At 36.2% G+C, this 18,664-nt stretch overlaps 1 protein-coding gene across 10 annotated transcripts in view; it reads right to left on the bottom strand.

The window, feature by feature from the left end:
- The window catches only part of SLC4A10 (solute carrier family 4 member 10), a 161,673-nt gene that overhangs the window by 98,548 nt on the left and 44,461 nt on the right, over window positions 1–18,664 (bottom strand). For 7 of the 10 annotated variants that reach the window (XM_005519738.3, XM_088059267.1, XM_014249176.2 and 4 more), the window contains exon 1: window positions 15,713–16,072. The exons of the other annotated variants lie outside the window; for them this stretch is intronic. Coding sequence is in view for 6 of the 7 variants with exons in the window: in XM_088059267.1 (XP_087915393.1) it covers window positions 15,713–15,793 (81 nt within the window). In the remaining variant the exon portion in view is untranslated. Of the gene's footprint in view, window positions 1–15,712; window positions 16,073–18,664 lie in introns of those variants that run through there. 10 annotated transcript variants of the gene reach the window in all.

Raw genomic sequence — 18,664 nt, 5'->3', positions numbered from 1 at the left:
TCTGTCTAACAGGGTAGGGGTGGGGGGGGATGGGGACAACTGCAATAGAACATGGACCAAAAAGCTTTCCCTCTTAAAATGCTTGATAAATCTCTTAGAGCACTGGATATAATAATCAAATAATGAACTGTTAAATTCCTTCTGGATTCTGGTTCCTGTTTTAAAGCACCTACAATTAATTGCAGCTGAGCTTATATTTTGTATGTCTTGGAGTAAAATTATCAGGACTGCCTAAGTGATGCAAACACCTTAAAAAAACTTGAACAAGGCACTTAGGTTAGTGTGTTTCTTTGAATATTTTCAGTCATGTTCAGAGTCTCAAAACTTCTGCCTTTCCTTCTATCCTATCACTTCTGCCAGATTTGCAACCTAATCTTTATTCAATTTCTAGTTCCAGCCAGATGTCTGAATAAGACAGTGCTCCTTGCTACTATGTAGATGTAGAAGTAGGGTAAAAACTGTATGACTGAGATTTTATTCCTTTTACTTCATATTTTTTTACTACACTGTGAAATACTTAGAAGTTCTAGAGGGCAGAACAGCATAGATGGTTATTTTCTCCTCTGTGGTTATTATTTCAATGCCTTATGTCACTCTAGTGCAGTCCCATTAGCTGAAATCCCCTTTTCTCACTTCATAGCAATGGCTATGTCAGCTACTACAGAGAAGTCTAACAGAAAGAAGATGGATGTGAAGACTTTATCCAAAGCCCAAATGAGATTTAATTTTAGCTTGTCTGGCCTCTCTCTTGTCCCAGTGCCAAGTGAGGACAGATCCAGGATAACAGCCCTGTTTAGGTGCAGTTAGAAGCTGAACATGCAGACTTAAGCCCACTATGCAATAAGATTTTAGCTGCTGGGCAGCAAAAGGAAAAAAAGTATGTAATTGCTAGATTCTTAATCAGCAATAAGATGTATTTGATTTTATGTTGGATACAAGTCCCATCTTAGAGGGTCTCCTTTCAGCCTCAGAAATTATGACATGTTTTCAGATTTCTTTACCTCAAAATAGGGTCAGGGAGAGGAATCATAGAAGACAGTCTTCCTGAAGCAGCCACTCATGTGGAAATAGCAAGTGCAAAGAAGAAAAAGGGGCATGACCAACTTATCAGATCCCATTTTGACAACAACTACAACATAGGAGAAAGTTTTTCTTTTCTTTTGCAGCTAGCCACAAAAATTATATTGTTTGGCAACTGCATCTTTTAGATGCAAATATATGCCAACCACATTTCAAAACCACCTTTTCTTGACATCATAAGCCAGCAAGATCAATAATAAACTAAATCACTACCTCTGAAACACCAATATAATATCCTGTATTTCTTCTGCTTCTCAAACCACTTTCAATCATATTTGACAAACACTTTCTTCAAACACAATACAAGGATTATGAAGGCAGCAGGAAGGTTTCTCATGCTGACCAAACACAGTTTTCCAACACTAATGATACTGTTTCCCATCTAGCAGTGGAGGTAGCCCAGCTGAACCAAATCTAACTGAAGTGTTAAAAAAATAGTATAGCCATTTTGTTCATTTTCAGGAAAAAATTAGCATCCAATACCATAGAATTTTCTGTTACAAGCCCAAAGATTAAAACTGATTCCTTGTGATCCTTCAGAGTTGACTTCTATATGATGTATTGTCCTCCAGAAGAGAAAAGAAGATTGTGTTTGGTTTGTTTGGCCTTTTTTAAACTGAAACTGGTAAACAGCTTCCTTGAAAAAAACTAACAGGTCTCCCTGATCAAAACCTGTAAATTCAAATGTGGGGTTTAGTCTAAAGAGTACCCAAATAATCTATATTTTCAGGGAGTAAATTCAGCAGAGAATCTAGAACTAATGACCCAGTATTTCTGCTCTCCAAAGATTTAGGTTTATCTTTTTTATTCCGTTGTCATGCATTTTTTATCAAGGCAACTGTAATTTATGTGGCTGAAAAACACAGATTTGTATCACCGAGAAATGTTCTGCTGCATGCAAATGAACAGCTGCCAGCATGGAAATGAAGAGACCTTTTGCACTGTCTATACAGTCAGAGCATAAGAAAGGAGAAACTTTTCATCTCATAGTTAGACAATGATACTCTGATTATCTTTTCTCTCCCTCTTCATCTGTCTCAGATCATCAGTAAGCCATGGTGACCAGGAAAGGTAATGCTAGAGAAAAGAGTTAAGAATCCCCCTGTTCACAAGAAGACAAAAAAATAATAATTAAATCCTCCAAGCCACTTACATTACTAACAGCTTCTGAACGCTCAGGTGGTCTAGTTAATTCACACAGGCATTAAGAAAAGCAGGAAACAGTACAGGAGCAGTGAGGACAGGGAAGGAAAAGGCAGAAAATAAATAGGTGAGACAATGACATTGATAATGTATTCTGAGAAATAACAGGACAAACAAACATTTCAAATGCCAAGTCACTTGTGCATCATTTCTGCCCAGGCAATGAAACACCACACTGTAAGGAAAACTTTCATATTGAAGACTCATTCAAAATATATTGGAAAAATGATCATGACAGCGGATTAGATAAGGAGGGATTTGTATAGCTAACAACTTTAGACAGCACAAGATATATTCTCAGGAATTTGAAATGTACTGCTAAAGAATCAAAGGTAAATATGAATTAAACAGTAGCTCAACTGGTCTTCCTACTTCTCAGAGAAGTAAGAATTAAATTTGTACGTATTGCTCATCTGTTGTAATCTGGAAGCTTTAAAATTATCACTTCCATGCGATGGACAACAACATCTGGTTGTCCTAGGCTAGGCAAGACACTTGAAAATCAGAACAAGCTAAAAGTTAAAAACAATTGATATGACTTTAATAGTGTAATTCATATTGAAATTACAGAATGTGACTTCTGGAAAGCAAAAGGGACAAGTATTAGTACAGAGTAGAAAGTAGGTATGAATATGGCATTACATTTTTCATCAGTGCTTCTACATGAAAATGTTTTATTTTTAGAAAAGACTGCTATTATTTTCATTGTCAATTTTCTCAAAATGCCACTAAATTGACAGACCCCTATGCAAATGTAGAGAACAGCAAGGAAGGACACAACAATGTCCATCAGACAGAGCTTTGAAGGGTATTTATCTAAAAGAGCCCAGTGGTCAGTACTTTAGGAAAAAAGCAGAAATTACTAGATATCAAGTTTTATTGGCACATCACAGGTAATGAAATTTTTGAGTTACATACCATTACTTCTATTTCACTGTACTGCTCTAGAGTGAAAAGTTACAAGAATGATGACAAAAAATAATATCCAACAGATGCCCTTCATACCCTTCCTTGTCAAGATAACACCATCTCCTTTTATTAAAGAGCAGATCCTTTCGTGGTGAATACAAAAAGAAAATTCTTATAATTTAAACATGCCACAAGCTCTTTGGATCAATCTTTGATTTATTACAAGTTGTACCAGGCTTGTAGTATAATCATTAAGGATGTAAAATACCTCCAAGATCATCAAGTCCAACTTTGACCTAATACCACCCAATAGCCACTTAACTATACACTAAGTTTTTCAACACTCACTCATTTTTTGAACGCTTCCAAGAACAGTGATTCCCTGTGGAGTCTGTTTCAGTGTTAAACACTCATTCAGACTTAGTGCAACACACTCTTCCTCTTCAAGCACAATCACAAAATCTTAATGTAGGTATTAAAAAATAATTATAATCTGCTGATCTGTATTTACTCATACAAGCATTCTTCCTCAGACCTGCAAGTTCTGCCTACTTTTTCTTTGACTAGCATTGTTATATGTATGTGTGTGCATATGTGGAGAAAGAAAACTGAAGTCTATGGGCTCCACTGACATACATCCTGCAAATATATGTATGATGTTCTTGTCAAAAAATTAGTTTATAAATATTTCAATAATCGCATCACTTAAAGGAGGTGTAACAGCTTACAGGAATACAAACAATACATAGTCATGGGTTAAGGGTACTTAGCAACCTAACTGCAGTAAGAGGAACACAACTAGCACATCTGCCAAGTCATTAACAGGTCATAATTCACTTTAAAGACTACAGAGTTTTGATAAGGATCTTCAAAGATTGGGTGCTGTAAAAGAAAGTTCACTAATGACTGTAAGATGAACAGCAATTGAGAAATCAAAACTGATATTATACTGTCAGTGGAGCAAATACAAGATTCAACCTTGTGGTAAAATCTCTGTCTTGGAAGGGAAAGGACAAGGCAAGATGCAAAGCTGTTAAAAGAAAGACAAGAAGTTTGTATTTGAGAAGATGAGTAAATAGACCTTAAATAGCAAGTGATGTAGGCAGAGTGATAAGCAAAGATGATATTAACACCAGTAATCAGGTGAAGGAAAGATGTAAGTATTAAAGTCAGCCAGACAGATGAGATCATAACAGTCACAGTGCTGAGGTGAGCTAGACCTCGATCTGATTTATGGATATATGACCAAACAGGAACTGTCAGCTCTCAGAGCCGCATAGAGCAAAAAGAGCACATCAGGAAAGAAAAGGAAAGAAAACTCAAGAATTATTTCTGACATGATTACATTCAGGTGACCACTGAAGACCAAGCAAATCTTCTGAGCTAAGCAGGGTTTAACTGGACTGGGGGAAAACCACTAAAAATTAAAGCAGTAGTGCATTCATAAAGGTCAGGCTCATGGCTAAATTATCTGAAGTAAGGTGTGGAGGAGGATGCAAAGCTGAGAATGGATTCCTGAGAGATCTAAACACACACCTACATACAGAAAGAGAAGGGGGAGAGGAAGACCCACCCAATAAAAAACTGAGTCTGTAAAGAGAAACAATCAACAAGGACAAAATGACAAATGTCTAAGAACAACAAAATTTAGTGAAGACTATAACATAGCATCACAGAGAGATGACAGATGGAGTGGAGGAGAATAAAGGATTAGACTGGAATTCCTCCAGGAAGAAGTCAAATGGAACATTAGTGACATAAATTTCAGTGCAAAAGACAGAAACCAGAAGTGAGCAGTTCTAGAAAGGCATTAGAAGACAAGTTAAGACAAGTGTACAAAGCATACGAATGGGAGGAGTGGGGAGTGGGAGAAGATGAAGAATGTCGGGTTAGGACGTTAATCTGGTGAATAGAAACTTCTGAAGTAGAGGTTTGGCTTGTTCTGAGTTATTTTTTTAATATGAAGAGACTCAGACATATTTCTTGTGTAAGGGAAGGAATTAAAGGAGAGAACAAAAATTTAAAAAAAAAAAGGTCAGAATGTGGATAGGAACAGGAAAAAGTTAACTGAAACAGGTTCAAAGACTACAAATAAAAAAATTAAAAGTCTGTTTCAGTAAACAAAAAGGAAGCTTGAATTTTGACCTTCGTTTGTTAGTTTTAAGAAATTCACATGGAGAGATGGGGTAGTAGATAAACTAAATGGAGGGCTGTATGACTAATAAAAAATACAGAACAAAACTGCAAGCAAAAATATTCATAACAGATGACAGAAATCCCAGAGATTAAGAAATACAGAAAGTCAGCAGAATCAAAAGATTTTCACCAGAGATAGTCAGCAGTATCTCCGAGGCATTGCAGATGGCATTAGGAACTGAGAAAATGGATACTGCGAGTCAGCCAGGACCATGAATGTCAGAAAGGTTTGGAACTGTGTGAGAAGAACAAAAAATAATTCCTAAAGGGAACTGATAAACTGATAGAAGAAACTAAAGAGGAGTAAAGGAAATCAAGATCATCAAGATCCAGAAAAGAGAAGTTTTACAAAGTCCCATTCCAAGAGAGAGACAATAAAAATCTTTTAAAAGTTCCCAATAGTTACCACAGCAAAGGAACTTGGATAACACAGTGCAGAGAGAAGACCAACTCAAGCATGTAGATGATTTCGCACATGGTATATAGTTCAAATGAGAAACAGCACCAGGGCAGCTACAGAGTTGGATGGCTATCCATATGGAGACTGAAGGGTGAGAAATTATGAATGGAAGAAAGTCGCAAGTCAAAGTCAGACAGAGATGGGAATGGGTATAGTTGTATGTATCCACACCATAAAAACATTAGAAAGACAGGCAGAGGCAATTCTATTGCTAAATAAATAGTAAATAGGAGCAGGAAGATCTCAGAACAGCACAGAAGTATCTAATTCTTTGACCCAAATTCAGAGTGAATAATGTTTTAGGTAACAGTCTCCACCGAAAGGAGCAGAGAAGAGTCAGGGTTAATAAACAAAGGAAAATATCTCTGTGGGCTGGAGGGAACAGCAGGAGGTAGAAATACAACATCTAGATTCTTTGAGATCAGTAACATTCGAGAAACATCAAGAAAATCAAAAGACCAAATAATAGAGAAGACAAAGAGTTTTGCACTCGAAGGAAAAAAGGGAATTTCACAAGCTGAACAAGAGGCAGGTGTAATCTAAGGGAAGAAGGAAAGGACATTAAACCAAAGTGTAATCCAGACATAGGTTGATATAAGAACATGAAAAGCATCAGAAAACAGACAGATAAATTGGCACCAATAAAGTAATCAAAAACCACAAAAGAAAGAAATAGCACCATACTAATTGTTGTTCTTTCATAAATCCTGAAACTTCTGTTATCTGAAGCTGTTACGCATATACTCTCTGACATACATTATTTGTTTTAACAAACAACATGGTGATTTCAAATGCTGGTTGATAAGGATGATTTGCTCTGATATAGTTATACTAGGAAAGATTTAATCCCCTGAAGCTTATACTGCATGCCAAGTCCATATAAGCGGTACTGGTCAAAGCATTTTATACTTGTATGCTCTGTAACAATGCTAAAAGTTCATGCCAAGGTACACCAATAAATCTTTTGTAATGTGGAACTGGACTTATCTGAGTCCTATTCTCACAAGAATTTTAATCACATTTATGGATCATTTGCCAGAAATTCATAGTGATTCCTTAATTCTTCTCAAGATATAGTACACAAGGGAGTAAATAACATCACTGGTTCTTACGTATTCTTGGACGTACAGATGCCTGGATTCTTGCAGAGGAATGTTAAAGATCTTTTTAAGGAGCTTGTTTTGTTATTTTAAGCTTGTTTGTTCTTTTCAAGCCAAACACCACAGCTCATATTTGTGATATGTAACTACCAATGATTATGTTCAAGTACACTTCTGAAGGCAAAAGACTGTAAACAGAATAAGGCCAGCTAATGTATTTTAAACCATACATATCCCAAAAAGTTGCACAGGGCTTTTGGCCCCCAAATACGGGTACAATCACATCTGCTATATGGGGACCACAGATTTCAACACATTAAATAGGAGTTGATTCATTTAAAAAGGAAAAAAATAAATGAAAAAGAAGGGGAAAAGAAAATAAGTTAATTGAAAACCACGCCTCTGCTGTGACTCTGATATGCTATTATAGCCACAAATATGTACACTTGAAAAACAAAGAGGCACCAATGCTCAGAAATGTAAATGTGGAATCATTTTATTTTCTTTGGAACATTAATGCTCTAAGATAATTTCATCTGCTGATACAAATATGGCAGAATACAAAATTCTAGGAAGTAGGTTGCAACCTGTCAGGATTACAAATACAAGTGGTAGAATTCTCAGTAGATGGAAACATAACACACAAAGACATTACTCTTCAAAAGGTGTATGAAATCCTACATTAACTTGCACAACTCCTGTATAGTAAATGGGAGCTAGATGAGATTCCAGATTAAAATTATCTTTAAATATAGCATTGCCATGGACTGTAGCAGAACGCTTTAAACAGTGCACATCACAAGAGCTTTCCTCTGCTTAGAAACAGAATGAGCATATTTTAAACTGGCACAGTGCAGAGAAAAATTCAGTGAGAGACGAGAAGCAACAACAGGAACTCAGAAGAACAGAACTGGAATCTCCCTTGAATCTTTGTCTATCCTTCAAACAAAGAAGACCCAAAGCTTTTATAAGACCACTAAAGACTGAAATGGCTTCTCCCTGTACATTCTACATTTAAACTGAAGAATTTTTTTTGTAGAGGAAAAAAAGAAGAGAACCAAAAAAAGCAAATGTCCCCACTCGTCCCTTTAGCAGTGGATTTGACTTGCACAAGGCACCCTGGAAGCCCGATCATCCAACTTCACAAGCACTGGAACAGCAAGTTTAGCTTAACCATCACCCTGTATATGACCATTTACTATTTATCTGCTAAAAAGAGTATTGTGGGGAGAGGAGATGAAGTAGAGACTACTAATTAATTGCTAAGTAATAAATAAGAAATACCTCCTTTTCAACAGCAAAGGATCAAGTCAATAAATCTTGAGCATAGTTCCATTAATAGATACTACTATGATTTCCCTGAAAATTTTATTCATGATTATTCTGATTCTTGTTCATTTTCCGTCATGTTGAATCACAAAAGTAATGTTAATGGCAAATTATGGCAAAATATTAGCAAAGATGTGATGGTGTTTTTAATCTGTCAATGACAAAATCTGAAATTCTGTGTAATATTGTTACCTTGTATTTGATGTGTCTTGTTTTAAACACTTTCTGAATGTTCCTCATTGCTCAGTTTTCTTCTTACTCTTATGCTGATTTACATTTCTAGCCAGCCTAGAAGCAGTATCAAATTTGCATATCCATCCAACAGAATGTATTTTAGTCAACAAAAGGCTGCTTATAATGCCAAATTCTACAGGTGAAACACTGTATATGGTATGTAACATTCTTATTGAAATCTCCCTTCATACCTTTGAACTGGAAACCTGCTGTTTTCTGAGAAGTGTGGTGGCGTTCCTCTGTGGTCTGCTATATCAGTGTGTGTGCCTGTCCCAAATGGCAGACTACAAACCAAGAGAGGAAGATACTTGGTGATGAACATGCTGGGGAGGCAGGAACATCCATTATGGGAACAGCGTCGGCTCCAAGGCTTAACCAATTTACTTTACAGGATCCCTGCTTCCCAGCTCTATAGAAGAAGCTGACAAAAGTGTCCAGAGCAAAAGAGCCTGAATCTTGTTTGCTATGACTTGAATGGAGTAAGATATTCTTCAGTTCTCCCAGAAGAGAAAGGTGCCATTCTTTACATTCCTACATTAAATTAGAGAACTACAGGTGTGCACAGTGTAGCCAAGCAAAGACAGGAAAATTAAATGGAAATTAAACTAGAAATTGATAATGACACTTCTCTGAACATGAAAGGGGGCCCATGAGGGAAATAAAATCTAAGCAATTACCAGCAAAATTTGTTTATAGCTGATGATACAGACATTACTTAAAACGTATATTTAATTCTTGTCTCTGCAATTGCAAATGATACTAAAAAGGAAACAATTTAACAGTTCTTATCTGTTGAAGGAGGCAAGAAAAGGACTCAGAGCATGTCTCACTTCTGTGCTGAGCTTTCTGTTGCTGTAGATGTTCAGGACACAAGGCAGTGCTAGTAACTACTTTTGACAGCACAAATTACATCTTTCACTGACATCCACGGCAAATATGTGTGTTTGCATTAGAAGTTATATGGCTGAGAAATTTCAGCACATCTGCACCCTACAAACTAGAAAATCACTAAGGAAAGAGGAGGAGGGGAGCAGAAGGCAGACTGGGCAATAACAAAATCCAGTGAGTCACTGTGAGACATTCACTAAGCAGCAATGAGAAATTCACTCATGACTACGTGCAGAAGGACTGGTGACAGAACACTGAGATCCAGCAGAGGATCCGGTCTGCCAAAGGCAACAAGGCAATCAAGTTCCCAGAGAAAGAGGTCCTCAGCTCCTTCTGGAAGACAAGAGCACCAACACAGCTTTCCATGCCCATATGTTTCACATTTCATGTGCCAGGTAAACTTCACTTGCAGTATCCAGCCACTGCCATTAAATCCTGTGCCCAGGTAATCTAAGATGTCATATTTTTGTCTTATATTAGCACAACTAACTACATTAATTGATATTCTAAAGATAAGATCAAGCAAGTTATCAGACACTGAGCTTCATCCTTAGTAGTACTCACAGAGCTAGGCCTACACTTGTCATGTGGAATCTAAGCACCCAGCAATAGTCTTCAGCAGCACGTAAAACACAATAAAAAATCACTGCATTACTATCACTGTTATGAAATTATAATTTTGTATTTTTCGTATGTGTTAGATTTTTCTATTGATCATTCAGTGAACTCCATTACAAATGTTACATGGCAGACAACACTGAGGTAACACCAAGCAATCTCAATTTTCTTATATACTGACAGTTTTCTGACCTTAAATTACAACTTCTGATGTGCACAACCACTGCTTAAGACACACATACTTGTATGGAGTCAAAAATTCTTTATTTACCAAAATGGACAAGAAAAGTTAGAAAACAGTGGGAAGGAAAAAAGGGAAAGAGAAGGATTGTTATTTTTCAAGTATGAAGTATTTTAGATAACCTTACAAGGAAAAAAGAATATAAACACTGAAATACCCTCTAAAAATTAACTAAAATGTGACATCAGCTGGTATAACTGAGCTGCATGTTTACCTCTCAGACAGGAACTCACCCAAAGCATAGTTCATCCCCTCACATCATAAACTTGCTATCAGGTCTCCACCACACCAACACCACTGTTTCTGTCTCCGAAACAGAACTGCACACCTGAATGGTCTTGCATAACTGGAGCTCCCCTAATCAATATAAGGACAAGGTATTTCTCTCCTTTTCCATTTGCAGGATTCAGACATAAACATGACACTGCCTTTCTCAGAAAGTTCTAATCACAGGATTGGGACATAAAGCTGATATTGCTTTGGCTAGAATACTTTTAATTGAGTTAAATGTGGATACAAACCATATGGGTATGATTCCTTGCGTGTATTTTAATGACTCTGTGTGCCTGCATAAAATCTTTAATAAAGAGAATTTAAGCAAGTGAACTCATTATGCTAGCGGGAAAGATATGGATGGATCTTAAATCACTGAAGGCTCCTATATACATTTTTGTTTCATTTAAGCAGCCTGGGGGAACACAGGGAAGCTATTGTAAAATGAGAAAAATTTTACTATAGCTCAACACTCCCTAATGTCACTTAATTCCTGTTTTACATCATTCAATATACGAAGCTGAATATTTTTTATCAGTTGATGGTTGCTGCAACACTTGAGACCATTTGAGAACTCTGAGTTCACTCTGAATTTCAAGCAAAACTAGAAATTAACAAATTATTTTTTGTCAAGTTAGCTGAAAACACAACTCTTGAATCCATCTAGGTCATGTTCTATTTAGTTTACCTTTTTGGGTTTACATACTAGATAATATCCTTTTATTCTGTTACTTTGAAGTTTGCTTAGCTCAAAACATTAGTCTAGCCTTTCCCTTTAGGATTTATTCTCTGCTTATATCAATTAGTATTGGGGGATGTAGATTACATATACGACATTTCAAAACAACAGGAGGTTTAATCACTAAAATGACTACTATGAATTAAGCAAAGATATTTTCAAAGCTTTCCTTCTCCACAAGAATACCAATTATAATTTTCTGCACATTCAGTCCTCATTTTTCAAGGGTCTCTGTGCAAATTTTTCCATAATTAATTGACTAGAAACTTGACAATCCAAGTTTCCTCACCAGATAATGTGATTCTGCCCCTCTACTGAGCCCTGTTGAGACATAACTAGAGAGCTCTGTGCAGGTCTGGATTCCCTTCTTATATGAGTGAAATGGACATAAGGAAGTAAGCCCAGTAAAGGAACAAAAAGGTCATCAAAGGAGAGGCTGAGAGTGCTGGGACTGTTCCAGCCTGAAAAGAGAAGGCTCAGAGGTGTCTTACCAGAACATACAACTCCCTCACTGGTGGCAATGCAGAGAAGACCTAGCCAGACTCTTGGTGCTGCCCAGTGAGAGGGTAAGAGCAAACAGATACAAGCCAAATATGAGAAGTATCACTTTAACATAAGAAAAAACTTGGTCCCCTTTAACAGTAAGGGAAGAGCAGTATTTCCCTGACTTATCATCAGTCATGTCTCGTAGTCTCCTTGCTAGTATATACATTGTTTAAATGACTCAGGAAAGCAATTTTAGAGTCACACTGAGAACAGTATGGCAAGAAGAATGGAGTTTACTCTGTGTGATCTGTGGTTAATATTGATTTTACTAATGAAGCAATCTATTGGAATTTACCAGAATTATGCATCAGCTTCTACTTAAAAGAATTATAATGACAGCAAAGCCACTGACCACAGTAGTGTAACAGCACTTATGTTAATGGGATCCTTTTATTAATAACATTTATTGAAAATTTAAGACAAAATAAATATGGTCATGCAAGGAAACAAGAAACAACATGAATAAGTCATATTATTTAGGAAGCTCATTATGGGATGGGAGGGTGAAAAGAGAAGCGTAGGATGGAGAGAGAATGAACTGAGATCGTTTCTTCTCTCAAAAATGCCACTCTAGATAATGCATAACCATTCTCTTTTACTGTGTTAATATGCTCAGCTTCCCTACTACTTCATCTTAGGTGGTTCTACCTCTACTGGAACTCTTGGGGATTAAATATTACTCTGTACTATTTTATTTTTTTTTTATCAGATTACCCTAGTACAATTGTAATTTATTCACATTTTCAGACTGCATCTTTGGAAAATTCCTTCAAATAATCTTTATTCAGAATGACCACATGATGATATTCTTGGAATACTAAATAGAGTGGAACATTCTTGGAACACCCATTGTGTAGCTATGTATTTTGTGATCATGCTGTCATCTATTACATATTTATGCTATGTTACTTTATGTTTTAAACTTTTCTGATATGCTTATAGTCACCCTTCCCTAATTCTGGTCATTAGGCCAAATGACTTGATACATGAATTAAAATACTTACTGAGAAGTATTTGACCAGAGAAGATGGTCATGTCTTAGGAAGGACACCTAAAAGTACACCAAAAAGATTTAAATTCTTTCAGCAAACTCTGAAAGTACTCTTTGCTTCTAGTGTTTTGCAAATGTTTGGTCATGATCTCCCATTTGTCCCAGTGTTCTCATTTCCTTAAAAACTGGCACTACAACTTACAAAAAGAAGTCAGTACTGTGGAATCAGGACAGCAACCACTAACGAGAAAAAGCACCACAACTATGGATGTGCATGAGCGAAAGCATACTTGTTTAAAACTGTTAAATGACACAAATATTTGGCCTCTTGCCCAATTGTTCCTATAACAGTGTTTCTCTACCAGACCTTCATCAGAGAGTCCTGTAAATTGCAGTGTTTTGAAGATAAGGAAACGCATACTCATGGATGCGTATTCATTATGCTCAGTCAAGGGAAAAGAATTCTTTATTTAGAGAGATCCTTCCTTACACAGCATTCTTTAAATACTGACAGTACCAATCATCTTGAAGAGAGATTATACAGTTTTCAAGAAGGCACAAAAATGTCTTCCTGTTAAGTTGCTACTAACACAGTGCCCTGGATTCAGTGACTCTACTCTTGTGCAGTATGTCCAAATATCAGCAAGGCTCTTTCAAACCTGTCTTTTTTAGAGGGCTGGAGGTGGGAGCTAACAAGTAAAACAAGCAAAAGAGGTTGTAGTTTTAAGTTTTCAGATCAGTTCAATTCCCTGCTCTCATGTGTCTAACTCTATCTTGCTGCAATTTTTTCTCTTACAAAAGAATTTTACTTCCTTAATACATTCTTCTGCAATAGTCAGTAATAGTGTGGCTTCAAAACAGAATGACCTAAACACAAACTTCCTCAAGCAAGCATTTTTCCTCTGTCGATAGTTTCCATTGTCAACAGGCTGCAATGGATGTCCACTGCACTACTGGAGATTATATCAATGATACATTCCAAAGCCATCCAGAATGCACTTTGCAGAATTAGTGTAAGAGATGAAAGAGAGTTCAGGACAAGCACAACCTACTGCTGTAGCTTCCAGATGCAAAATTCCATGGAGATCTAATTATTTCAAATGAGCAAAGAAGGAGCAACCTCAAAATGAAGCTAAGATTGTAAACTGAATAAGGAAAACAAAGAAGCTGGGGGAGGGCTGGTCCTATTAAAAGGTCTATAAATACTCTGCAAAGCACCAAAATACCATGAAACCAATACTTTCAGGAATTTCATTCCAATGCCAAGAAACAGAATGTACTCATTGTGACTAACACATCAAAATACTGAAAATAAATTCTAACAGATTAGAAGGATCTTGTAGCAAAAGAAAGGTATAGTTAAGTCATGCCAACCTTAATCAAGTTTAAGAGCAGGGCAGTCTTTTCCCATTTTTAATAAGAATGTCAGATGGATAAAGTAGACTGAGAAACTGGAATTTATGGTGTGTACAAGTAATACAGTACTTTCAACAAATATGTTTTTAATTAAAAATTAAAAGACAGACATTTTTACCATTGCTGCACAAACTTAAGTCAGATTTTCTGTTGTCTCCCACACACATACAGCTCCAGCAAAATGTTATTAAATGGGGTGGAAGCTGAATATAGTTCTAAATGCGACATAAAATCCATGACTTACATGTTTACATTTCTAGGTGGATACATGAAAATATTTTTAAATCTTGATCACTTAATCCTGTGCTTTGGGGTCAGAAAATACCGCTCACCCTTGCCAATCTGCTGTCCAGTTATACGTAAAAATTGTTGTTCCACAAGGGTAAAGCAAGAGACAGAAAAATTGCCACTACTTTCAGGCTACAGCTGAGCTTTTAAAACACATGGTCAAACACGTTGCCATGGAAATGTTCTGCAAATATATGTAGAATTTCTTAAGATGGAGCCGAATATCCCTTTTTAAAATAAATTTCTCTTACAATTTTAAATACAATTGCTCTGTGATGTATTCAAGGGAATACAGCAGCCATTATCTAATGTTTATAACACCTAAAGTGGTAACAGTATCTCCAAATCCATTTTGTGATCCAGATATGAAATTAGGCCACTATCTTTCTATGTAAAACACCCATATACTTGTTTTCTTTTATGTACTCTGACTTTTCTGTATATCATCACAACACATTAGCATATCTACAAGTATTAGTATTGCAATAAAGTTGACAGCAGTTACAAAAAAAAAAAAAGATACATGCTTCAATAAAATTAATCTGGTTTTTAACAATATTCTAAATTTTTAAGATATTAATCTTCTCTTCTACAACCCATTAGTATTAGTATGCGTCACTGAGTGTAATAATTAAAAAGAGGAGAGTTATCTTGCCAAACTTTCACTGCTATATTCCCTGAGCTATTTTTAAAACTGATTTGAAATGAAGCAAAAAGAAAAAGAATCAACTGCTGCAAAATGTAACAAGATCTGTGCCTGCAGAATAGCTCCATCCTGTTACACAATGTGATACGTTGTTTTAAATAACCTGGCACTGTAGGTAAACAGCTGCCTTATACTGCATTTCATGTAACAAACAAAAACAATCACAATAGCTTTTGTGTGTCATGTAAAGATAAAGCAAAATAAAATGCAATACAATCTTGTCATTTTACTTTACAGCAGATAACCCTTCACCATTAATTAGTTAAAACATATTCACAATAAAACAGGTTGAGAATAACCTTACATTGTTCAGATAAAAATTAACACATTAGAATTCTAAGATATACGTTGCTCTGCTTATGTAAACATTCTACCCTATAAATCCCGTGGCAAATCCAACATGAAGCAATTACACAGACAAAGAGACTGCAAATGACCTGAAACTGTAAAACAAACCCTGTGTTAGAAATATTAGTATAAACCATGAGGTCATACCTGATGACTTAGGGACTGTAAAGTCTCACCGGTTCCAAGCTGCATGACCTTTCTATTTCCAGAGACCCCCAGAAATTGCATTTCCTGCCTTATCAAAGTACATCACAGACCTATCTATCTTTCAAAATCTTCTGGGCTAGTGAAGAAAGCATTAACAGCCATTCTGTCCATCAGTAAGTGCTGGAGTCATTACCCTCAAGATATCAGATCTTAAATATAGTTTCCTCCGTGCGATTACAGACATCCAGCAGTCGAGGAGGCTGACACAGCTATATCACTGATGCTGCTAATGCCATCTGAAAACAGTAAGCTTACTGCTTAAAGCAATCCTGCATCGTCCAAACAGAACAAGCCACATCCTTCAAGTCCTCACTTGCGTTTTTTATAAAACCTAGCACTGCCATTATAGATTTTGTTTTCATCTCTGGTCAGCTAAAGGAGAAATTAGATATTATGCAACCAGCTTTGCATTAACGAAAGAAAAACGGCAGATGAAGTGACATATCGAGGTTATCAGATTTTGCTTGCATGACCACTCCTCAGCAAGCACAGTCACCATTCACAAGAAGCATCACAATCTGATCTAAAGGAAAATCACCAGAAATAAATTATAAACAACTCACAGGCAGCAAGGTATTTTAATTCCTCTGTGATGCTGAAACAGCTATTTTTATGCAGCCTTAGGAATCCTAGTCCTTTTTAAATTAAAAACATCGCTTGCCTAGTATTTTAGTGTCTATTTTTAATAAATTGCATGATCACTGCATTGTTTCCATTACTCCCTGCTAGCAGCCAGAAAACAGCATGACTTGAAAATGTGCCAGTGTTATGACAGCAAAAATGTGGTTTGATATCAAACAAAACAATCATGCATGAATTTTTTCTGATATGGAAGACCTTTCAAGCTAACAATGTACAGTAAACTCCTTAATAATTTTAAATTATTAAGACTACAAAGTAATAACTGAACTTTTTCTTAAAACATATGTTTTATACAGATTGAAATTTCCAAATGAAACTTATTATTATAAATCATTATTTATATTTACTGTTCCTTGTATTATGGCAGGAAACATGCAAACAAAAAAAAACACTTCACAGAACTAAGATGAAATAGTGCCACCAAACTGGTAAAAGTATCATTTAGTAATTTCTCTGAATTCCAGACCCATAGAACAATTATTTGTGTTCACATAGTGATACTAATTTTGAGGCATTCAGCTCATCTCCTTAAAGACACAGGAACTTACTCTCAAGGCGTGTTGAAACACTTTGCTACCAATTGAATTTTACTGACAAATAAAACTTGGAAGAAAAAAACTCTACCCTAATTTAACTTTGGTTTGTTTCAAGTGTTATTCAAATTAATTTGGATGTCCTTCTTTACTTCAAAATATAAGCAGAAGCTGAAAGCAAAGCAAATGGTTCTGAATTAATTCACCCAGATCCTATCCTGTTAATTTAACATTATTATTATACAGTTGTAGTAATCGCTCCTTTGTGTAACTGCAGAGTTAATCAAATTTAGTTCACCGTCATTCCCATTATGGCACTTATAAAAGCAAACTGGTCTCATCCATGAATACCATGTATTTCCCTGTAGAGGGAGAAGCTACCTGCTATCAGTTTTAACTGGTTTACTTTATCCAGTGTACAACTGCTTCAACATAAGGATGCTCCATCTCCAGGGAAAGGGAACTGTACAGGGTCTCCAGTGAAGTGTCCAGCACCTGGCAGAGCCAGCCACTGAAGCTCTGAAGTGCAGCAGAGAACCAGATAATGCCCAACTTGATGCTGCTTTCTATATTCTCTGAGAGTTAATCCTGATGTCCAACAGCCTGACATTGTCTTTTCAGTGCTGCTGGCAGTGGCAGTCAGGGAGCCACTTCTGAACATTGTGAATGTTCTCAAAAGCTTCCACTTTTCAACTTTCCCCAGATTAACTCATTAAGTCACTTTCAACCCAGAAAATATTACTAAATCTATGCACACAAAAATAAATGCATATGCACAAGGAGACAAAAGGCCCTTCAAAAAACAAACAAGAGCAATCTAGCAATAAAAGGAGAAAACAGCTTTCCCTGCATCAGTATGGAATAGGAATATCAGCAAAGGTAATATTTTTATTTTCAATGGTAATTTACAAAAAAATAATATACCAGCACTAAATATTAAGTTACTTTCTCCTGTACATACCCTGAGTTCTGCAATTCATTCTGACCAATATTTACTTACTGTGGGAGTACAATCCCACATCTCTAAGTTACTGGCAACCACTTCCAAGTCCCCAAAAGCCACTTGCTAGGATACAAAGGCCAGAAAGATGGTAAGAAGTTATATTAAAAAAAAAGGTAGGTTGCCAAGCCACTATTCATAAATATTATGTAGCTCTCACTGTGCAAACCTTGTACTGCACGATGATCTCTATTCAGGAGAAAAACCACACAGCTGGGGCTATCCCCACAGCTGTCAGACACAAGAGTTTCTGCTCACAGAGAGTACAGGGTCTCTCCTCCTGCTGGACACTTGAAGAATTCAAGAACTAGTACAACACAAGGTAGAAGACTATTTTCCAGAGTTTGGTTAAGATCTCAGTGCAAATTATAAATGCACTCAGAAATATAATATTATTTCTTTGTGCACATTATCCCAGCTAATGGAATACTTTCATTGAACTTATTCCATGTTTTTCCTTATGTCAATACCATTATTTTATTGCAAAAGTGAAAATTTTAACATTTCATCAGCAATGTTAAAGCACAGGGAGGGTACAAATACAATACTATTTTAAAGTATAGATATTTATTCTGAGATGTTAAAGCAAAAATCATGTAACCCATCCCCTTTAGATTATCAACAAGTACCACTTTATGTCATACAAAATATTACTCACGAACAGAGTTTGTTTTTTTTTATTTAATTTTTCTTCACAGGACAAAAAGAAAGCAATAT

Source organism: Pseudopodoces humilis, chromosome 8 (genome assembly GCF_049639895.1).
Source record: "Pseudopodoces humilis isolate 2021_Gansu_Grassland_sample_001 chromosome 8, ASM4963989v1, whole genome shotgun sequence".
NCBI classification, from domain to species: domain Eukaryota; kingdom Metazoa; phylum Chordata; class Aves; order Passeriformes; family Paridae; genus Pseudopodoces; species Pseudopodoces humilis.
The sequence above is the reverse complement of the archived record's forward strand: the minus strand, read 5'-3'. Positions and strand labels throughout refer to the sequence as shown.